Source organism: Hermetia illucens, chromosome 1, assembly GCF_905115235.1.
Source record: "Hermetia illucens chromosome 1, iHerIll2.2.curated.20191125, whole genome shotgun sequence".
NCBI lineage: Eukaryota > Metazoa > Arthropoda > Insecta > Diptera > Stratiomyidae > Hermetia > Hermetia illucens.
This window is the reverse complement of record NC_051849.1, coordinates 53,760,033-53,779,076: the sequence shown is the minus strand read 5'-3', so window position 1 is coordinate 53,779,076 and position 19,044 is coordinate 53,760,033. Positions and strand designations below refer to the sequence as shown.

At 40.8% G+C, this 19,044-nt stretch overlaps 1 protein-coding gene across 2 annotated transcripts in view; it reads right to left on the bottom strand.

Moving 5' to 3' along the window:
• The window catches only part of LOC119647243 (protein Shroom), a 780,388-nt gene that overhangs the window by 720,620 nt on the left and 40,724 nt on the right, over nucleotides 1-19,044 (bottom strand). For both annotated transcript variants that reach the window (XM_038048109.1, XM_038048108.1), the window contains exon 2: nucleotides 15,695-16,500. In XM_038048109.1, the coding sequence (XP_037904037.1) occupies nucleotides 15,695-16,222 (528 nt within the window). In that variant the 5' untranslated portion in view covers nucleotides 16,223-16,500. The remainder of the gene's footprint in view (nucleotides 1-15,694; nucleotides 16,501-19,044) is intronic.

The window sequence follows — 19,044 nt, the reverse complement described above, 5'->3', positions numbered from 1 at the left end:
ACTCCATGCCATGCTCACTTACCGGACACCAAATGGACACAGAATGAGGAGTTTTCTGCATCAGTGCATGTCCATTTGAACGTTTCTCATATTATTGACCAGCCATCCAACCATAGCAGCTGAAATAGTGATTTTTCTAATGCGGCAACTTCACCACTGTCTTAAGATATTTCAAGGTCCAATTAGCACCTTTGCTAGAGACATGGCCGTAATGTTCCTTAAAATGGTGCGTCGGCTAAGATGTTGCGGCGTCGCTGAGTGCATCGTGGAGCATGTCTTCTGATCACCATCGGACCGTTTGCATGCGTGGGGCTGGGTATTGGGAATTGCTGGAAAAGTTGCAGGAGCAACAGCAAACAGCAGCAATAAAACGCCGACGAGGATAGGTGGGCTTGGCAATAACAACAACAACATCGGGATGGTAATCAAGGCATGTGGGAATGCAATTATCACCTAAATGGACAAAATGTAAATATGCATAGGCGATGTTATTCATCACTGAAAGCCTTGTTGGTGGTGAAGACTTAGAGCCACAGAGAAATTGTCTGAGAATTTAGAAGTAGGAGCAGCTATCGTAATTTGAATTTGATTTGATGAGCATGTACGGTATCAGCATAGTGTTTAGATCTTAGGAGGCACTTCAAGACATGTACAAGTCCACTAGAAATATGCGACTACCCTAACTCGTTAAATTACACAATTTCTGCGTGTCATATCAGAAGTTTTTCTCTTTCGTTGGTCAGGTTTTCAACCGTAGTACGCACATGCTTTTACAATTAGTTTTCAACTGTTCCTTGGCATCTAATTTATCATTGTCGACCGTTGTTAACTTGTATCCTGATGACTAACATTTGAAAAATCTAAGGTATTTATATATGATTGATTGTGTTCGAGTCAGAAACTAATAGCTGAATCGATTTGAAGGGAGTGGGGGAAGTACGAAAATGACGTTTATTAGCAAAGGACAAATTGCTCTGACAAGAAGAACGAATGGATTGCCCAGGAGCAACAGACGACCCGAGTCTGCAAAGGATACAACTGAAATGACTTTGACGACGAGGCCTCACCAGAGTTTATCTGGGACTAAGCAACCGGAAGATCCCTCCGAATTCATATGCCTGAAAAGAATTTCCTTGGGATGTGTTCCCGGCCCGGTTATTTGGGTTTGGCCCCTTTGTGGTAATTTCATAGTGGCTATATATATACCGCGTTCAGAGCTTCTTGTGGGCTTAAGCGTGAGATTGTCCCGTACAACTCGGGCGACATATCCCTTAGTTGCAGTAGAGGTATTAGAAAGGCTTCGCATACTGCATACATGCACTCAGTATAAAACTGTGCCGCTCTGCCAGTCACAGCAGGGCTCCGACTGTGATCTCCAAATTATTTTGTGTCCGACGATAACCGTTGGGTTAGGTAGACATGGCAGGTAATCGCATATAACCATCACGACTTACCTAAGTACTCTCCACCGCTACACTGCTTGCACTAGCTGCTACGTAGAAAAAGTTACGTTTTGTATAGTGCCCTCGCAACCACTTCGCTGAAATGTCGAAATATAAAACTCCGCTCTGGTGACCATCACTAGGTGTCACATTCCTAAGAGGCTCAACTATACCCTACTCATGAGGTCTAGCGTTAATTCACCTCCAACTAAAACTGTGCCTTCCCTTATTTCCAATATCGTCCCTCAAGGGGTCGAGCTTTTCCCGAAAAGAAGGTATAAAATCGCTTGGGGTGGGGCAAATGCTGGAAACTGGACGAAATCATTTCCCTGGTCATGTCCCTGCATTCACATCTCGAACTAAGATGGCAGCGGCACCAAATATATCATAATATGACGAGCGTTAACCTCAATCTTGATACTGGTAGTGGAAAAGCAACAAATCGGCTCTTTTCTCTAGTACTATCTGCCCAACTAATTTGTGACCAATTCCACTCTTATGGATATTCACTTGTAAGTTGTGAATCACGCTTCTTGGCTTTTCACTTTATGCAGTTCGTTTTTGAAGGCCTGGCATTAGCTTAAATCAGGAACTGAAGCCACGTCTTTTTCCCCAGGAATAACATTGTGTGCCCACCTATTCTTCGACTCGTCCTATCTGCGTTGCCAATGACCATGCGGCCCCAACTTTGCCGCATTCCTGCAACTTGTGCACCCATCCCGATACCTTCGCACTCATTTCTCGCACAAGTACATTGACTGAGATCATGCCCGCCAAAACCAACAACTTCTCTTATGATGTCTTTCTGCAGACGTCAGAGCCATCAGGCCGTAAACCAAACTCTCCGGCTTTCATCTGTGGGGATTTTCAAGAATTTCTGCTCACGTAAGCAGAATGGATCACAACACTTCAAATATGAGCAATCACCGATAGTGTTTCGGCCCACTGGCATCGGCAGCATTTTTGCAAATTCAGCGGTCGTGTCCATTGTCAAGCATACTCTATGTGCCTCTTAACCTGCCAACCAGTCACCATCCTCCAATATTAGGGAGCAGGCTTGCAGATCACCGTATGTTCATCGACTTCATGTTGGCACTAGCTATTTTTGCGGTCCGTTGCATAAAAGTTCACATCTGTAGGATGCTTTAGTACTACTTTAAGGATAAAATGGAATTGACGCTGGTCAAACGACCATCCGAAGTAGTCGGATAAGACTAAGAGGGAAAAGCTATCCGCAAAACCTAAAAAGATGACGAAATTGACCGTGAACCGTAACCGTCCGCAAATATTGAAGTTCCATCGAAGTGCTCCGCCGAAACGCCCATATGCTAGTCAGGTTCGTCAATGTGAAGCTCCTTTGAGTAATTCGATCCCTCACGTGTCATTTTGCAAAAAAAACACGTGTCCTTTCCAATGCGTAGGCCACGCCAGAACAACAATTCACATCCTCGTATAGAATGGCCTGAGGATGTCAAGGTAGGGAGGGAACCTCGAAGACCGCGCGTTATTATATATCTGAGGCAGCGGGAACATAGATCAAGGATGTGATCCGTCGCGAATCCTCACTTTCGATCGCGGCACTCAGGTCCGGAGTTTTACGGCTCCATGCACGCGGTCGAGCCATTATTTTTTTGTATTTTGAGTTTTAGCTAGCGTGTTGTTGTCGGTAGATACTACTATTTTTCAGGATCAGAGTCGCGCAAGCACGACGGAGCACTTCAATGGAGCTTCAATATTTGCGGGTCAACTCGCCATCTTCTTAGTTTTTTGGGGTAGCTCCCCTCTTGGTCGTCTCCGGCCACTTAGGACGGTTCTTGACCATCGCAATCCAATTTGAGCCATTACACCACACCAAAGGACAATTCCTCTAAAAAATCGACAATCGTCACAGGAACTTTATCATACATCCCATTCCACGACAAAGGTCCCAGTGCCGAATCTTGTGAGACCCTTACTACAACGTCATATTCTCTGACTTATCCGATATAATAGCGTTTTTTCTTTTAAATTTCATTTCGTGTTCAGATATTTGCGACATTATACAAACAATCTTCTTGTCGAAAACTTTATTTCAAACTTTTTAAATGCTGATAAGTGTTAATTCATCTAATAAATGTGACCTGAGAACGCCAATTTTGCCAATCTTTTAGAAACTTGTACCCTGCGTGCCTAACATGTCCTGATACCTTAGAAAATATGCACTCATAGCACCACCAGACAATTTTTGAACTATGAAGACAGCGGGTGAGGAATTCTTCATAGATGTATGAGTAAGACCATCCTAATATACCAAGCACCGAACTATCCATATAACACAATGCATCACAAAAATATGTAACGCGTCAATGTCAAAGGAACATACATTTTATGGTCGAAACCCTACTTACTGGAGGAATAGAAAACGTGGGTAGAAGTGATCCGCAGTCGTTTTACGAGTTGTCTTCTGGTTGTGCTTAACATAAGAGGCGCTGACATCGGCCTCGAAAGGGATCACCATCGAACGGTCGCTTGCGTCTTGCGTCCACCACTTCTTGTAGGGTTGGGGAGCTGCGACCCCCTAAGTTCAACATTGACCGCTTGTATAACCTAGCTGTCGCTCGACAGGGGGAAAGCCATCTTGGTATCAACCGGCAGATCTACTGAGTAACGCTCCTGAGAATATCCATGAGCATTGGGCTGCCATCAAAAATGCTCGTTTCTCGAGTGCTGCATAGGTCGTTGGCTACGTCCCGAAAGGGCATCATAAGATCTGGCTGACTGCGGAGTCGTGGAAGTGGATCAATGAACGGAAGTGATTGAAGGCTCTACTGACCGAAACGAGTGATGGCGGGCGTGACGCGTTCGAACTCTGATACTGAGTGAAATCCCAAGAAGTTCAGCATAGAGTACGCCGTGATAAAAGAGAATTTTTGCTTAGGATAGTGATTTTGTTATTACGCTGGTCATGGAAGCACAAGATGACGCAGATCGGAAAGATTTCAGAACTGGTATACCGCATCATGAAAGAGCTTATATGTGATCGCAAATCGTTTGATGGCCCTGTGAAGAAGGTCAGTGTCGACTTCTCATCCTCGATGATGAACAATTGAAAAAGTGAAAGAGCACTTCACCATGGTTGTTAACCGTATCACATTCGGTGAGGTTCGCAGCAAAGCTGCTGGAGTTGAAGCTCTCCCCGCAGAATTATTTATCGTTGCACCTCCAATTATTGCAGATTTGCTACTTCCACTAGCACGAAATTCTTGGGAATCCGAAACCTTTCCCAGAGAGTGGAAGAAGGGGATGATCATCAAAATCCCAAAGATGGGGACCGACTTCGAGACAATTAAAGGGGTATCTGCGTACTCCCTGCCGTGGAAAAGATAATAGCTAAAATAATCCTGAATTTAGATTTTCGCTGCACCTGCTTTTAATCGATTTCGAGAAACTAATAGCTATTATCAGAGCGACATATGATGGCCCAAAATGTCAGGTGCTACATTGAGGTAAAATCTCGGAAGATTTTGAGGTTCAAAGCAAAGTTCGGCAGGGTTACATCCTGTCACCGATATTATTTCTTCTCGTGATCTGTGACGTTCTTCATGCTGCCTGCCCGGAGGACGTGGGAGAGTTCCATGGACAATGACAAGATCAATTTGAGACTATTCTGTGGTAGTGTTCTTTCTGTGTTGCTATATTCCCATATAGCAGCACATAGAAAGTGAACTCCACTGTTACTTAAAAACTCTAAGCGCTTGTGGACACCATACTGCACCATATCATCGGAGTACGCTGGCCTAACTCAAATGAAGAACTTGTTCGCCGCACAGGCCTGACACTCTTATACACTGTGATCGGAAGACGGAAGTGGTAGTAGATAGGTTGCACATTAAGGAGAGACTACAATTTTATTGCAGGCTACAGTATACTGTGACATCCACTCTCACAAGATGCCGACGAATGGGTCACCCCAGGGGAACTTGGCACAGAACAGTAGAGGACGAGTACGCGCCTCTCACTAAGTCGTGGGGGTGCTGAAGGGCATTTCAGGTAACCGCGATCGAAAGCGCATAGGTGTGGTTGACGCACTATACCCCATCAAGGGGTGAAGGGCTACCATATATGATATATATCTAACATAAATATGATTTTGACAAGAAAAATGCTCAATGTGGGAAAACCCCATTATTTTAGTAAATTACTTATAGCCAAGGGCGCAAGTTGCAGCTTCCTCTACATAGTGGCAGTTTGGGAGGGGCACAACATAGGTTATCTAATATACATAAAGAGAAACTGTAGAACAACCATAAGGGTATGTGTTGCGTTTAGAGTCGTTTCAAAAGATGTGACTACCTGGTTTTGTTTTACACAAAACTTTTAAAATGGAATTGGGATCAATTTTACCGATAGAAATTTTCTCTAATCAATTTAGATTTAACAATGTGTTTCTCCTATACGTGGTAGTGTAATTAAGAGTGAAATTGTTTCCGACAATTGTGAGTGATTTTACTTTCTGTAAAAAGCATTTCTACCACAGGAAACCACCCAACAAATTAGTCCCACAATCGAATGACTGAATCGAAATTTCTAATTATGTTCTCCCAGAAGACAATTGAAAACAATGTCGTCTCTGCAAGAAGCAAAAGCACCATGACCATTTGCTTACAACTCAATTTCTCATTTCCCATCGAATTGAAAACGTGCTAGCAATCTATGTTCCAACCTGATTGAATCAAAAGAATTTCTTGCGTTACATCTGTTTTCTAATGTCATCGACGAATCTAAAAGTTTTTTATTCAGTCCCTCAGCAAAATGCGTGAAACCTAAAAATCCCATAATAATTTCTGTACCCACACTGCACCTTACAAAAATTAATTACAAAAGACTTTGGAAAAAAGTGTAACCGCAACTTAGAAAATACGGACCTAAGTATATGTGCTTGCTCAGATACTTTCTATTGACTTTAGAAGATCGGAACACAGTCGTACCCCGCTCGATACGGACGCAGGCACACATATAGCCGTCATCTAATCAAACGGATTAGAGATTTAATTAAAGAAAAACCACGGTTTCTGATGATTGTTTTTTTTCGGTTGGGTTTCGCATACGCTAGACGCAGAGCAGAACTTAACATCGTCCGCCCTGAGTGAACCTATATCCACTTATCCAACTACAGCGGATGCGGATCAATTGAGCGCGTATATTTTCAGATGCAATGAAATGCAATTTGTTAGCTTCGTAACCGAACCATCCGCAACTTGCGCCAAGTTTCATTATTATTTTATGGAAGAAATCGATTCTTTGTGGCTTTCTTCCCCCGTCTTACAACTGTGGTATGAACGCTTGGAAGACTTACCAGCTCGGGTCCGATAAAGTTAGCTGGGAGAATTCCACACTGCCGGGCAAGTATGATTTTTTACCATAAACAATGGGTGATTAGTCATAAATTAAATAGGTGATCATATGTGAGTGCGGTTCTGCGGGGACACTTCATGCCATTGCGGGTTTTTTCGCTGTCATATGTGTGCGGCTGGTTTATGAGCTTCCGCAGCAATGGGAAGGAAACTTTCACATACTAGCGGTATCGATTACAGGGAGGAAATCAGAGCTGAAATGGTTGGAAAATGATGACGGAATTAAATGCATCTGTTGTTAAAGATAAATTGTGTATCTTTTCTAAAGTCTCTGAAGATATATACATATAGCCCCAAGAAAAGCCATTCAACCATCTTTCGCTCCAAACTGATAAAATCACTGAAGTGACATGCATCATTTATTTACCCCTAATCAACTTAAAACCATCCATCATTGGGCTAGAATCCGTTAATGCCACCATGTTCGAGGCTATTTTGTTGACCTATGGAGTTTGATAGCATTAGATACGAGTTAACCTCTTGTACTGGAACAAACTTTGTCATCTATTTCTGACCTTATCTGATCTACCTTAGAACAGATAGTTCTGAGTCGTTAACAGTTATGTGCCAAAAGGTTCTATCGCTACCATTAATTTCATTTCAATCTTTTTCCGAAGATGTGATGATGGTCGTATGATTCATAAAGTGCCAAAGCGTTGTATACGAATCTTTTATCAAAATTTAAGTCTGTAGACGAGTGTGGCGACTGTATGATTCACACTATCTACTTTGTTACCAAGATTGTATGTCAGAAACCTTATTTTTTGCAATTCCAGCGAAATCACCATGTTGCATATATGCCTACATATATGCACAGATAATTTCTCAATGAACCAGCCCCAAATCTTTTATCGATTGACGCATAGAGTGAAATACAGTCTCGAAGGTGAACGTAGAGAATTTCCAATGAAAAAAATTCGTGCATGTATGACATGCGGTAAGTATGTTCACTTCCACCCACCCAAGTGCTCCAAATTCTTTTCTGTGTTACGTTTTTTACAATATTTCATGTATGGTAGGCTGACTGTTGCTCAAGGCGCGGTAGAGGGTGATACGAACATACTTTTCAAATAACATATGAAGGAGGAACAAGTTGACGACGACATTGTGATTTTCTGTCTAGGAATTATGAAGAAAACCAGAAGAAGAAAAAAATTGGATTTTAGGCTAAGCACTGTTTACTTTTTGATAAGCCAATTGCTATGTGTGTTGATGAGTGACATGGAATACAGATCTTGTTTTCTTGCCAGAAAGACATTGAGAATTTCAGGGTTTGTTTCTTTCTATTATAATTAGATTAAAATGTAAGATTCGAAAAGATTCTGAATTCCGTTTTGCTGTTCAGGGATAAACTTTACTCTGCGACACCTGGCTTATCAAATATTTCCAGATTACCAAGAAACTGCTTTGAAGGATACTTGAATGAATGAATAAGAGGTCAGCTGCAAAAGCACAAAAAAAAAACAAAATTTCTATACATCACCATAAAAAAAGCGTCCCACAAAGCCGGCTGGATTGAGTGCTGAGTTTCAATCTAGATACAGAACGACACCGCGCATACCTGGCGAGTGAGTAAGACGCATGGCTTACGGACAATATATCGTAATATTTTGTTTTCTTGGACTTAGGAGTGTTAAAGAAAAAAGAAAGCATATTTACAGCTTCGGCGAGAAAGGACTAATTTGACAAAACATTATTTTCAATAACTTTTTGTCACTGGGACCATTTTTGGGGAAACGTTTATGTGGCCGGCTTCTTGCCCTTGGTAACGATAAGGCAGACGTTTTTATTTTCTTACTACCAACTTAGTGGTAGAGTAGCTATTCGCCATTATTATTCTATACGAAAAATGGAGGAAACTTTATTTCAAGAATATTACAATAGCTCAGTTCTGTTACAGTCAGGACATTGCTATATTATGGAAAGCAGTCCCAAAGGTCGAGAGAGGGCGAGAAAAAATTGTCAAGATTTGCCGCAATTAGAATCACCCACAACGAGAATAATCGAGCTTCACTACGGAGAAAATCACTCTCAGAGCCTGATAGCCAAAGTAGAGGAGGAATTGAGCTACTAGCCTTAATATCCGAAATATCAACTCTCGAAAATGCCTTCACATGACCGAAAAGATAAAATTCTTCTCAATAAAGACAATAAGCCAGGGATGTGTGTCCGACGACAGAAAAACTGGCAACAGCTGAAAGAGTCTTTTCTGTTTCTTTGTAAGGCTGCAGCTGTTTTTAGACCCTGGCTTCCTTTCTTTTCCTTCGGTTCAATGACTATTCGTTACACATAATTGTATTTCACTATCAGTGTCCATTGTGTCTGCCACTATTTTCACATTGCAGACTGGCCTCCTTTTGTCAATTTTCCGCTTTGAATACTCTTTTGGAGATTCTAGCGATGCTGCTACGATCCAGATGACCAATCCTCTGAAGTCATTGCATCTTCAAAGCGAACTACTCTCAATGTTCTGCACAAAAATGTTTTTGCCATCTCCTCGGTTCATAATTTGCTGTTGTCCATTTGTGTTTTGTTATCTCATCCTAGTATGTGAAATTTTCAATGCTTTCAAAATGACGTTCGTTAGTATTATTATTACGTCAATGTGGCGTCTCTTCTCTGGTGTACATAACTGCCTCCGTTTTATTTTCATTTATTCTAAATCCGAGCAAACTTACTGATATTTCAAGGTCTACCAAGAGTTCTTTTGCAACAACAAAGTATCGGGGCAAGATATTATAAACATTGGCCACCATCTAGTACGACTTAAACAGTAGTCGACGGAAAGCGGAAAGCACAATGAAGTAATATTCATGTTTTAACCCTGTTTAAATGACAAATAGGTTGGCTGGTAAGTATCAGCAGCCGCTCTGAAAAGCTTAATCGACATTGTTTTGATGTCACAATCTCTCAAGACCGTGATTGCTTTCGGAAGGGCAAAGGGAGCGGAATCCAGCCGGTTAAGATCTCCGGAGCCAAATGGGTTAGTCAGCGTATTCTGGAGCTATTATGAAAACGATCGTCGATTTTATAAGCCAGACTAATTTTGCTGGCATGGTTAACCCAGTTCTGCACGATCTTTACTATCAAAAGTCTGTTTGAAGTCTCCACATATTTGACATTCCAAGCATTTCCTTAACACCTACTTAACCATAAATTTTTGGCCTGCTGCAGATCGTTCAACTCTAACGCTGCTTTGATATTCACGTATAACATTTTTCCAGTCTGAGTCCCTTCCCCAAATTCCTGAGAATACTTTGCTGGCAACGCGTAGCAGTAAGATGCCTCTGTTATTTTCGCACACCAGTTTGTCGCCTTTTTTTGTGGATACGGTGAATGATGTTACCACAACAATTACCCTGGAGTTTCTTCTCTTGCTTGCGCTCCTTCCTTTTGTTCGATTTCAAGCTGATAATAGTGAAATCCATTTTTTCAATGGACATCAGTTAAATTGCAGTAGAGTTGAGGATTTTCTCGAATTGGGATACTCCATGTTTGTTTCTATAGATTCTCGGGTTAGCTGTTCATCCATACTTACACATCAGATTCACGACAAATTACATCCAAAGCGAGACCGGAAACCAAGTTTTGACCGACTAATTGTCATAGAAATGACAGCAGTCCAAAAACGAAATTTGAAGCCAGTATCTATTTTCTAAAACCTTATATTTACATTTTCAATGTTCCAACCATTTGGCATGAAACAGTGGGCGGAAAGCTGTCAGAAACCTCCCCTTCCTCTGTAGTTGAAAAAAGTCATAACCTGTTTCAACCGTGGAAGGAAACTGCAAGCTATCAAAGTTTAACGATTTCTCTGTTTTTCCTTTACGGATTTTTGAGTTATGTTTTGGGGAGCCTCCCTTTCACGATCTAACTTGATCTAACCGCATGATTCAGTAATACATGTAATATTATCACGTACTAGGGGTAAACGTGGCGGGATTCTGTAGCTAAGATGAGCGATTTAAAGTTCAAACCGAGATCTCCAGGAGGTATATTGACGAAATTAGTTTGCAGAAGGTTATTATTAGTGGAGGTAGGCTGCTCCCTCAAAACTACCTTATTCCCTTGGCAGACTGGAAAATCATGGAGAAAGTAGTCTACCTCTCCTTATTCATACTAGCGAGGGCTGTCTGAGAAAACTAAAAATGCGGACTACAATCTAATATTCAGCACTATGTAGAAATGAAGGTATTTCGACCCTCAAAGTCAGATAAAAACCTTAACCCTATCGACAGTACAAATGGCTTGCTGAAATCGGATTCAACGTTCCGGTGAGGACATCAACCCTCTCTTCTGAAAGGGTTTGACATTCGACACATATTTTACCTGTTCGCTTTTATGAAGAAGGAGAATATCGACATAGTGCTATGGTACTTCAGGAGTCACTGGTCAGGGACTCAACCATTATAGCACTCCAAGAAAAATATTATAAACTATTCTTCGCTAGGCTGTCATACGGTTCAAATTTTACTGGTGATAATGGGTTTTGCGTCGTGACTTGACATCGCATACCACTGACTGAGTTAAATTAGAGTAATAATTAAGGGGGTGGGCATTGTCTACTACAGGCTATTTTAATCCTGTAGCGTACCGTTATGGTCTTGAATGATATGCTCTAACACACTCCAAGGCCTTGAACCAATTGGATTATCATGCCAACGATTATTATTATTCTTGTATCAACATGCATATAAGAGGCAACATGCCATAAAGCAAAGAAGGACTTAATAACTTTTCTATGCCCCGATCTATGCATCGACAACTTTCAGAAACCCCAGGGGATTTGACTGTTTTCAGGTCTTAAAATCTAAACTAGCAATAACAACTAATCCTTATATAGGCGTTCCTGGAAATATAGATTCAAAGGTTACAGTCCCCCTGTCCCAAGAAATACTACTGTGCAGGACTGAAGACCTCTGATCTGGAAAACTAACTAGAGGCATCGTTAATATCCGCTAAAGTCATAAATTCTTGCAGCCACTGCAGCACTTTAGTAGATTGAAGACCTCTCTGAGATTTCTTGGCTCTCCATCAATCATCGAAAACAACAGCGACATGTCAAGACTTAGTAAGATTCTGTTCAAGAAACACAGAAATCCGTCCTCCCTGAAGTAATTTAACCGGACTTGGATATAGCTGTTTTACCAAATGTGAAATTTTTACAGAACGTACATCTCTTATCTAGTGCAGCCCACAATGCCGACCAGAAGTGTAGCACATTGAGCCGAACAATTATAGATGCTTCATTAATTCTTGCAGAACAAAGGATAAAATTGACTTTAAATAACTTCCCGCAATACTAGTTCCCTAGCTTCAACGAAAAATTGCTAATCCTGCTGCTGAAGCAAATACAGACAGTAGTCCTCCAACGGCTTGTATGCATTTCATGATTTTGGAGACAACTAGGAATTGTTTTCATCTTGAAGGTTGAAAAGTGAAGCTGCAAGAAGAACTTCAGAGCTTTACTCCAGTTGTACTGAAAACCTTGCAATGCCTTAGATTCGCCAATTACGCTAAGGAGGACAGTTAATTTACCAAACTGAAGCCATTCTTCCTATCCTCTAATTACTGATTATGGATAACATCCTGAACAAACTAGAAAACTTGGGTAAGAGTTGCAGGGTACACGCATGACGTGGTGTTATTAATTTCAGGGCTATTTCCCTCTGTAAGCAGTGACATAATTCTATTTACCACTAAAACCAAAATACCGGACTTCAGCCTGCCATGAGTGAGTGGCCAGAGTTTACTAGTGCGAAATATTTTGCCTCAATACTGACCTTAAATGGAAACAAAATATGGAATTTCGGACCAAGAAAGCCATAATAGCTTACTACACCTGCAAAACTACTTTTCAAGAAACACAGGTACTGCAACCAAAGGTAGCTTTTTGGGCACGGCAGTAGTGTCATGGCAGTCTTCATTTGCATTTGTGTTATTCGACATGCAAATCCCTTTAGACGAGCGAAGGAAACCTTCTTGAATGTGCCCCTGACGTTGAGACTATAATGATTCCGGCCTTGCTCGAGGACTTCGAAGGGGCCGCGTCGGCTATTATAACGACCTTCAGCGTCCTGTGTCAACATTCAAGCATCCCACGCTGTTGTACGGTGGCGTTTGTAGCCGACGTCTGAGGAAAAAGAGGACTCAAACTACATTCCCCGGTCTGTGATTATAATTCAGGGCATGTCAAAGCATAGCATCCATTCTCGACGGAGGGCCAATTAAATCGTGGTGGATTGAGTGAAGACGCTTGGTGGACCGAAGGAATACATCTACCTCTTTCTCGTATGCTTTGTAGTCTTGCACTTCTGACATGTGATGCACGGTCCGTCCCAAGAATTAAGGTCCTTATTTTACGGTGACTACCGATTCATTGTCCGAATGCCTAGGTGCGCTAGATCGTGAACACGCGACAAACTTGCTTTCGGAAATCGGCCAGAATATGTAGCCTTGGTCCCTTGCCTGAGGCCACGCAGTATATACTGAATTTTTAGCCGAAGATATGAGACTCCCCGAATGTGTATTTGGAGCTGGTCAAAAATGGTTTTTTGATGTCATGGCCACCGCGATTAACATTTGCGTGCGTTCGACACGCAAGTTGCTCGCTCCACCACCATAGTATGTGCCATTCACATTTTGGCACCGATTGTATGGTGGCCCGAGGTAAAACCACAATATAAAGAAGCTCAACAGCGTACAGAGAGCTGCATGTGCCGACACCATGCCAGTCGGTACCACAAGAATGATTAGCTTCACCAAAAGTTAGAAACTAGAAAGATGTCGGAGAATGGTAAAGTTATAGTAGTGGTAAAGCAGCGAGCAGAGATCTCCTTAGAGCCGCATGGCATTCTTCTCCTTTTTCTTTAGCTAACATACATGGCCTCTGAGAGTCATTTAGCCTGGCAGCCCATGTTTTTCAATTGGAACTCTTGGTAAGCTGAGAAACATAGCAATTTGTGCAGACAGCCTAGCGGAAAAAAGCGTTAAAGTCCACTACTTACTTTATCGTTGGCGAAAACGAGGCCATATCGCATTGATCTGTATATGTGATTTGCTCCGTGCCTGGATTATGTTGGCTCCCGATTACAGGTTCATAGACGAAAGCTAACGAGCGAATGCGCTAATCAAACAAAGTTTGGACGGGCAAAATATGACTGGCGGTCAAACCTCCGCCTATTTCTATAAAATGTAATTCTGATTGCTCAATGCATCAATACCAGGTGGCAAGATGTGGCTATCATGCAACTCAGCAAAAATGAAGGGCTTACTTTGGTTTACCATGCATAACGAGCTTACCTCACAATACAACACAATGCAAGTCCTTGCAAACTTCATATGCAATTGCCCGGGCTATACCGAAGGCCAAGCAGTGGACATAGAGCGGGGTTTCATCGGAAAAGATACCCCCTACTCCTAATTTTCTTGGACGAAGCAATTGGACTTGAAAATCAGAACCAGGATAGCACCCCCTATAAGATTTGAGACACCACAAGGAATTATTTTCGTAGCCTACGAAAGAGAGCGGGCACGTAAACCAACCAACCAGCTTATCTATTTTGCAAGAGGTTGTTTTTGGATGGTAAGCAAGTTTTTTACGGGATATGATGGCAAATTTTTTGAGTGATGCTTCTAGTCCAAAAACCCCATTTTCGATAAATGGAATTCTCAGATTTCCATAACGAGTGGATTTTTCAACAAACCAAGATGGCAATGTGCCCTAATAATTTCGATTGCATTTTTTGCAGGACTTAGATGTTTGGCAAACGTGAAAAGCCCCAGAGCTAAATTCCTCGTTTCCAAATTGGTATTAAAATTGCCTTATACATCAAGACCGTTGATTCCAGTTGAAGCTGGGAATATCGATTGTAGCACTAGAATATATTTTAGAATCTCTGATCTGGACCTTTTTCGTTTCAATCTGTTTCCATCAAATCATTTTCCTATCTCATTTAATTTCAGTAGCTTACGGAATGGATACTCCAATCCACAAAAATTACAAAGTAGACATCTGTAGGAAGATCGCCCGTAAATAGCAGGTCTAAGTAAAAAGGTAGGAAGAAGTATGTTGTCTTGAGGCACTTTAGCCTTGATCAATGAGTTTGAGAATGTAACTTTTGCCTATAAGATAAGGTCCCTCGAATCTGCGAACATTTGCAAAGAAGAACCATCGTGCCAAACCGATCAATGATTTCTTGCTCTGAAAGTGCTGTTTATTTTCTTAATTAGGCGACAATCTTAGTCAAGAAGTATGTGCTTTTTCTAGAACCTAAATTCATGAGATGATGTAATTGTCTTTGCTTAATTAGAGCTGAATTGTAGCCAATAAAAGGCTGCCAGTTTCCAAGGAATAACCTTTTCGCGAATCATTTTTTGGGATAACTTTCAGCTTTTGGAGTTATCTTCGTCATTCTTTGAAATAATTATAGTTTGAAGGTAACTTCTAACTGATGGAGTTTTTTGAGAGTAATCAGGTCGTATTCTGGCACCCATTATGAGGCAAAGCACTATCACGTCGTTTTGGATATTTGAAAGACTTAAAAACGGACTGTTTTCAACATTTCTAATGGGAGTTCGCAGGCTTAATTTTGACTTCAGATGAAATCTAAATCTAGTATCTTTCCGACAGCACTCATAGTCATAATTTGGGAATTGAATGAGCGACAGATAATCGGTTATGCTCCATAGAAAATAGTTCACGGTCAGAAAATATTTCTCGTTTTTTTCCGTTCTTTCCTCGTTAGAAATGTAAGGTTTACCAGTGACAAACTGGCATTTATTCTTCCCTCTCATCAGGAGTAATATTAATATTGTTACTATGAATGAAAGAAAGTCATATCAAAAACTCAAACTTACCTGTATAGAACCAGCTACAGATGCTGAACTAAAACTGGAATTGCTAGGATCACTGGACGGATAAGATTTCCTCATATTCGAACTGATACTGCTGCCACTGCTCAAACTGCTATTATTATTGCTGCCGCGTTGATGATTGTGATGATGCGTTTGACGATAAGGATTCATCACAAACATTCCATTTGACACTCCCGAAGGTTTCTGTTGTTGCTGATGTGGATGCAAATGATGAATTGGCTGTTTTTGCTGCTGTTGTGGCTGTGGCTCAATTCCAGGACAACTTGCATCACCAATTATCAACGAGGATCGCTTACTACTCACACTACTTCCACCATTACTTAGAACACTATTATTGCCCGTTATATTGCCACTATTACTACTACTATTGATGCTACTATTACTATTACTCTTCAACCGATTTAAATGTTGATGCGGATGCTGATGGCTACTACTTGTGTGGTTATTCAACGTGAGATAATCCTTTTGCGCATTGGTAGTCGCGTTCGTGGTAGTCGACGAGCCCGACATTTTTGAAAGAATTTAAAATGAAAAGTAAAAACTTAAAATCGTGAATTTTCCATTAAGTTTCTCATTATCTAATAAACCGATTATGTGAAAAAGGCGTTCGCGTACCGCTTTCCGTTTCGCGATTATGGTTGCGTAGTCGTTTAAGGAATTCTTTAAAATGCTTTTATTGTCGTTTTTACTATTATTATGTTTTATTGAATGTATTACTCACTTAATAGCGAAAACTTACATTTATAATCACATTATTGTTAGCTGGAAATTTCTGCGGGGGATTAAATCTGAAATGAAAAGGAAATTGCAGAGAAAGATGTAATTAAAAACGTACATACGTGAGTGTGTGGAAATTAATAAATGCTTAAAAAGATATTTCAACTCGAATTTAAAAGAGGTATTAACCCGCGAGGTGGAGGTCCTTTGTGTTGTTTCAATTTTCAAATATATATCGTTTTTGGAAATTCCCAACCAATCGCTGTCTCCCTGGGAGATCTTCAGTTTTATTAAAAATAAAAAGATTCAAAGATTCTCTGCTAAACAAGTTTTAAGCTCCTCTAGGACTTCAGCTCCGTAGGCATAACACCTTCTATCGCAAAAGGGTTAACTGAATCCAACCATGTATTTTCGGTCAAAGGTGAAGGCGTAAAGAAATTATTATTATTGTGAGTACTGTTTGCACAACAGATACTTTATTGAATGTTAGTAATAATAGTTATAACGCAAGGCGGCACATACAATGATGTTTCGGTTGAAGGCTTTAATTTATTGAAAACTGTTCCAAATTTTCTGCTCTCGAATTGAACTCGGGCCCTATTCAACGCCCGTACTTAAATGAGGAGTTATTTATTACATCCATCAACACATTTTGATTTCTTTTTGGGTGCAGAATTCATTCATTGGGACGGTAATGGTTTCACCGCTAATGGATAGTTTTAACAATTTCAACAGATGGTATTGTTCAAATGTAAGGTTTTTGCATCAAACCTCTGACACGCACAAATAATAGACGCCAGTGGAGGGTTTGCATGAATTGGGAGGCATTACTTAAAACGGTTATTTATATGGGAACTGGCATAGCATACACTTTCTGTTTCGTTATGATAGACAATCTATTATGGTTACTAGGACGGTTGCCTTGAACGTTTTCGAGTGGACTAATGGTATGTGGGTAAAGTTCACACCTAAAAATTTCTTGATATGAAGAGGCTCTCCCGTGGCATAACGAAAACGAAGCATGTGTAGGCTTACTCAGTTTTTAAAGGAAATTATCTTTGTAAACCCAAAGACTCTAATTTGAGCACACACAAATTACCTAATTCCCATTGTAAGGATCCCGGAGACCAAATATAGAGCTGAATTGTTCTCACTTCCTGAAAGCTTCTATCATCACTTTTGGCTATTCTGCTGATCCAATGACGCAATCCTATCAATGGAGTTTCACTTCCGCGGCTCTAAAACTACATACTTTTTCGTACCGCACACTACGTGCACACACTCTCGTAGAGCTCACCTGAACCTTATCTAAAACGAAGGTATTTCACTTGAATAGGCATCTCAGAATAATTATAAATGCCACATAGATACCTGCAGTGAAGATATTGTTATGCTACCGATGTTAGTAGCCATGACTGACTTGACTATGGCGTGTGCCAATATTACGCGGTTTTAGGAAAATGGATCAGCCAACATATCAGCTCCTCCTTCGCCTTCTCTCCTCCACTTGCAACCGTGTTGAAATAGAAAGTTTTTCACCGTGAAAAAATCAATGATTTTTTTTTTTTGGCACTGCCATTTTCCAAGAAGTCGTTCATCATCAGGCATTCATAAAAGATGATAAATGCGAAGAAATGTGTTGCCGACACGATAGCAATGCCGCAGAAATGATTCGTTTTGGTTCATTTTTTTCAGTCCAGTGTTTGAGAAATATTCAATTAGACGTTAATTTTCAATTATTTATGAGGTTTTATTAAGATTTTAATTTTTTTTAACTTAATTTGAGACAGAAAGATAGAGAGAGAGAAATTTTGCTGCTGGGGTTTGGGTTTGGAAGAATTTTCAGTGATTTATTATACGATCTTGAATGAAGGAATGCATGGAGGAAACGAGAGTAGGTTAACTTTTGTTAAGCTGTTCAGGAGGCAAAAGATTGAAATAATTCGAAAATAATTGAGCTCCGTACATACGGGTACATGTGCACTTTTAGTATTCGCACTTGTAGAGGTGACTTCTTAACCACGACCTGAAAAAAAATGTGTTTTGATAGTGGAGAAAGCGAAAACCGCCTAGGCTTTTGCCTTCAAAATTTTGCATTTCATATTTTCTAATCGATCAATTAATTAAGAAGCTGGTAAATGTTCAACTTTCGATCTCATCCCAGAGCGGACTTATGAGTCACGATTAATGCGTACCATGATACCAGTGAGAGAATAGTCATATATAAGGATATGAACAAAGGCTACAGTCAGGCATGTTAGAAGAAGTGTGATCTAGGCTGCGTTGGATGGTTCCCAATGAGAGTGAATTGCCAATTTCATCTCACATTATACTGAGAGGACTTCTCTTCAACGAAGTACCTTCTTCAATCCCCAAGAAAAACCCGTAGCAGTCGCGCCCCATCAAAAACATCATGGTGAAGTTTGAATTTTCTACGCTATCCTACCGTACTCACGGGTGAAAGAGGAAGAATTGGGGTTTGGAGAAAGGTTGTTCTCACTAGGCTTGCTCTTTCGGAGGTCGGATTTTACTTCACTGAGGTGGCACAAACCTGTTAGGGGCCGGTGACTATCCCGATTTTTCAACCGAGCTGGAAAAAGATGTCCTGTTTCTGT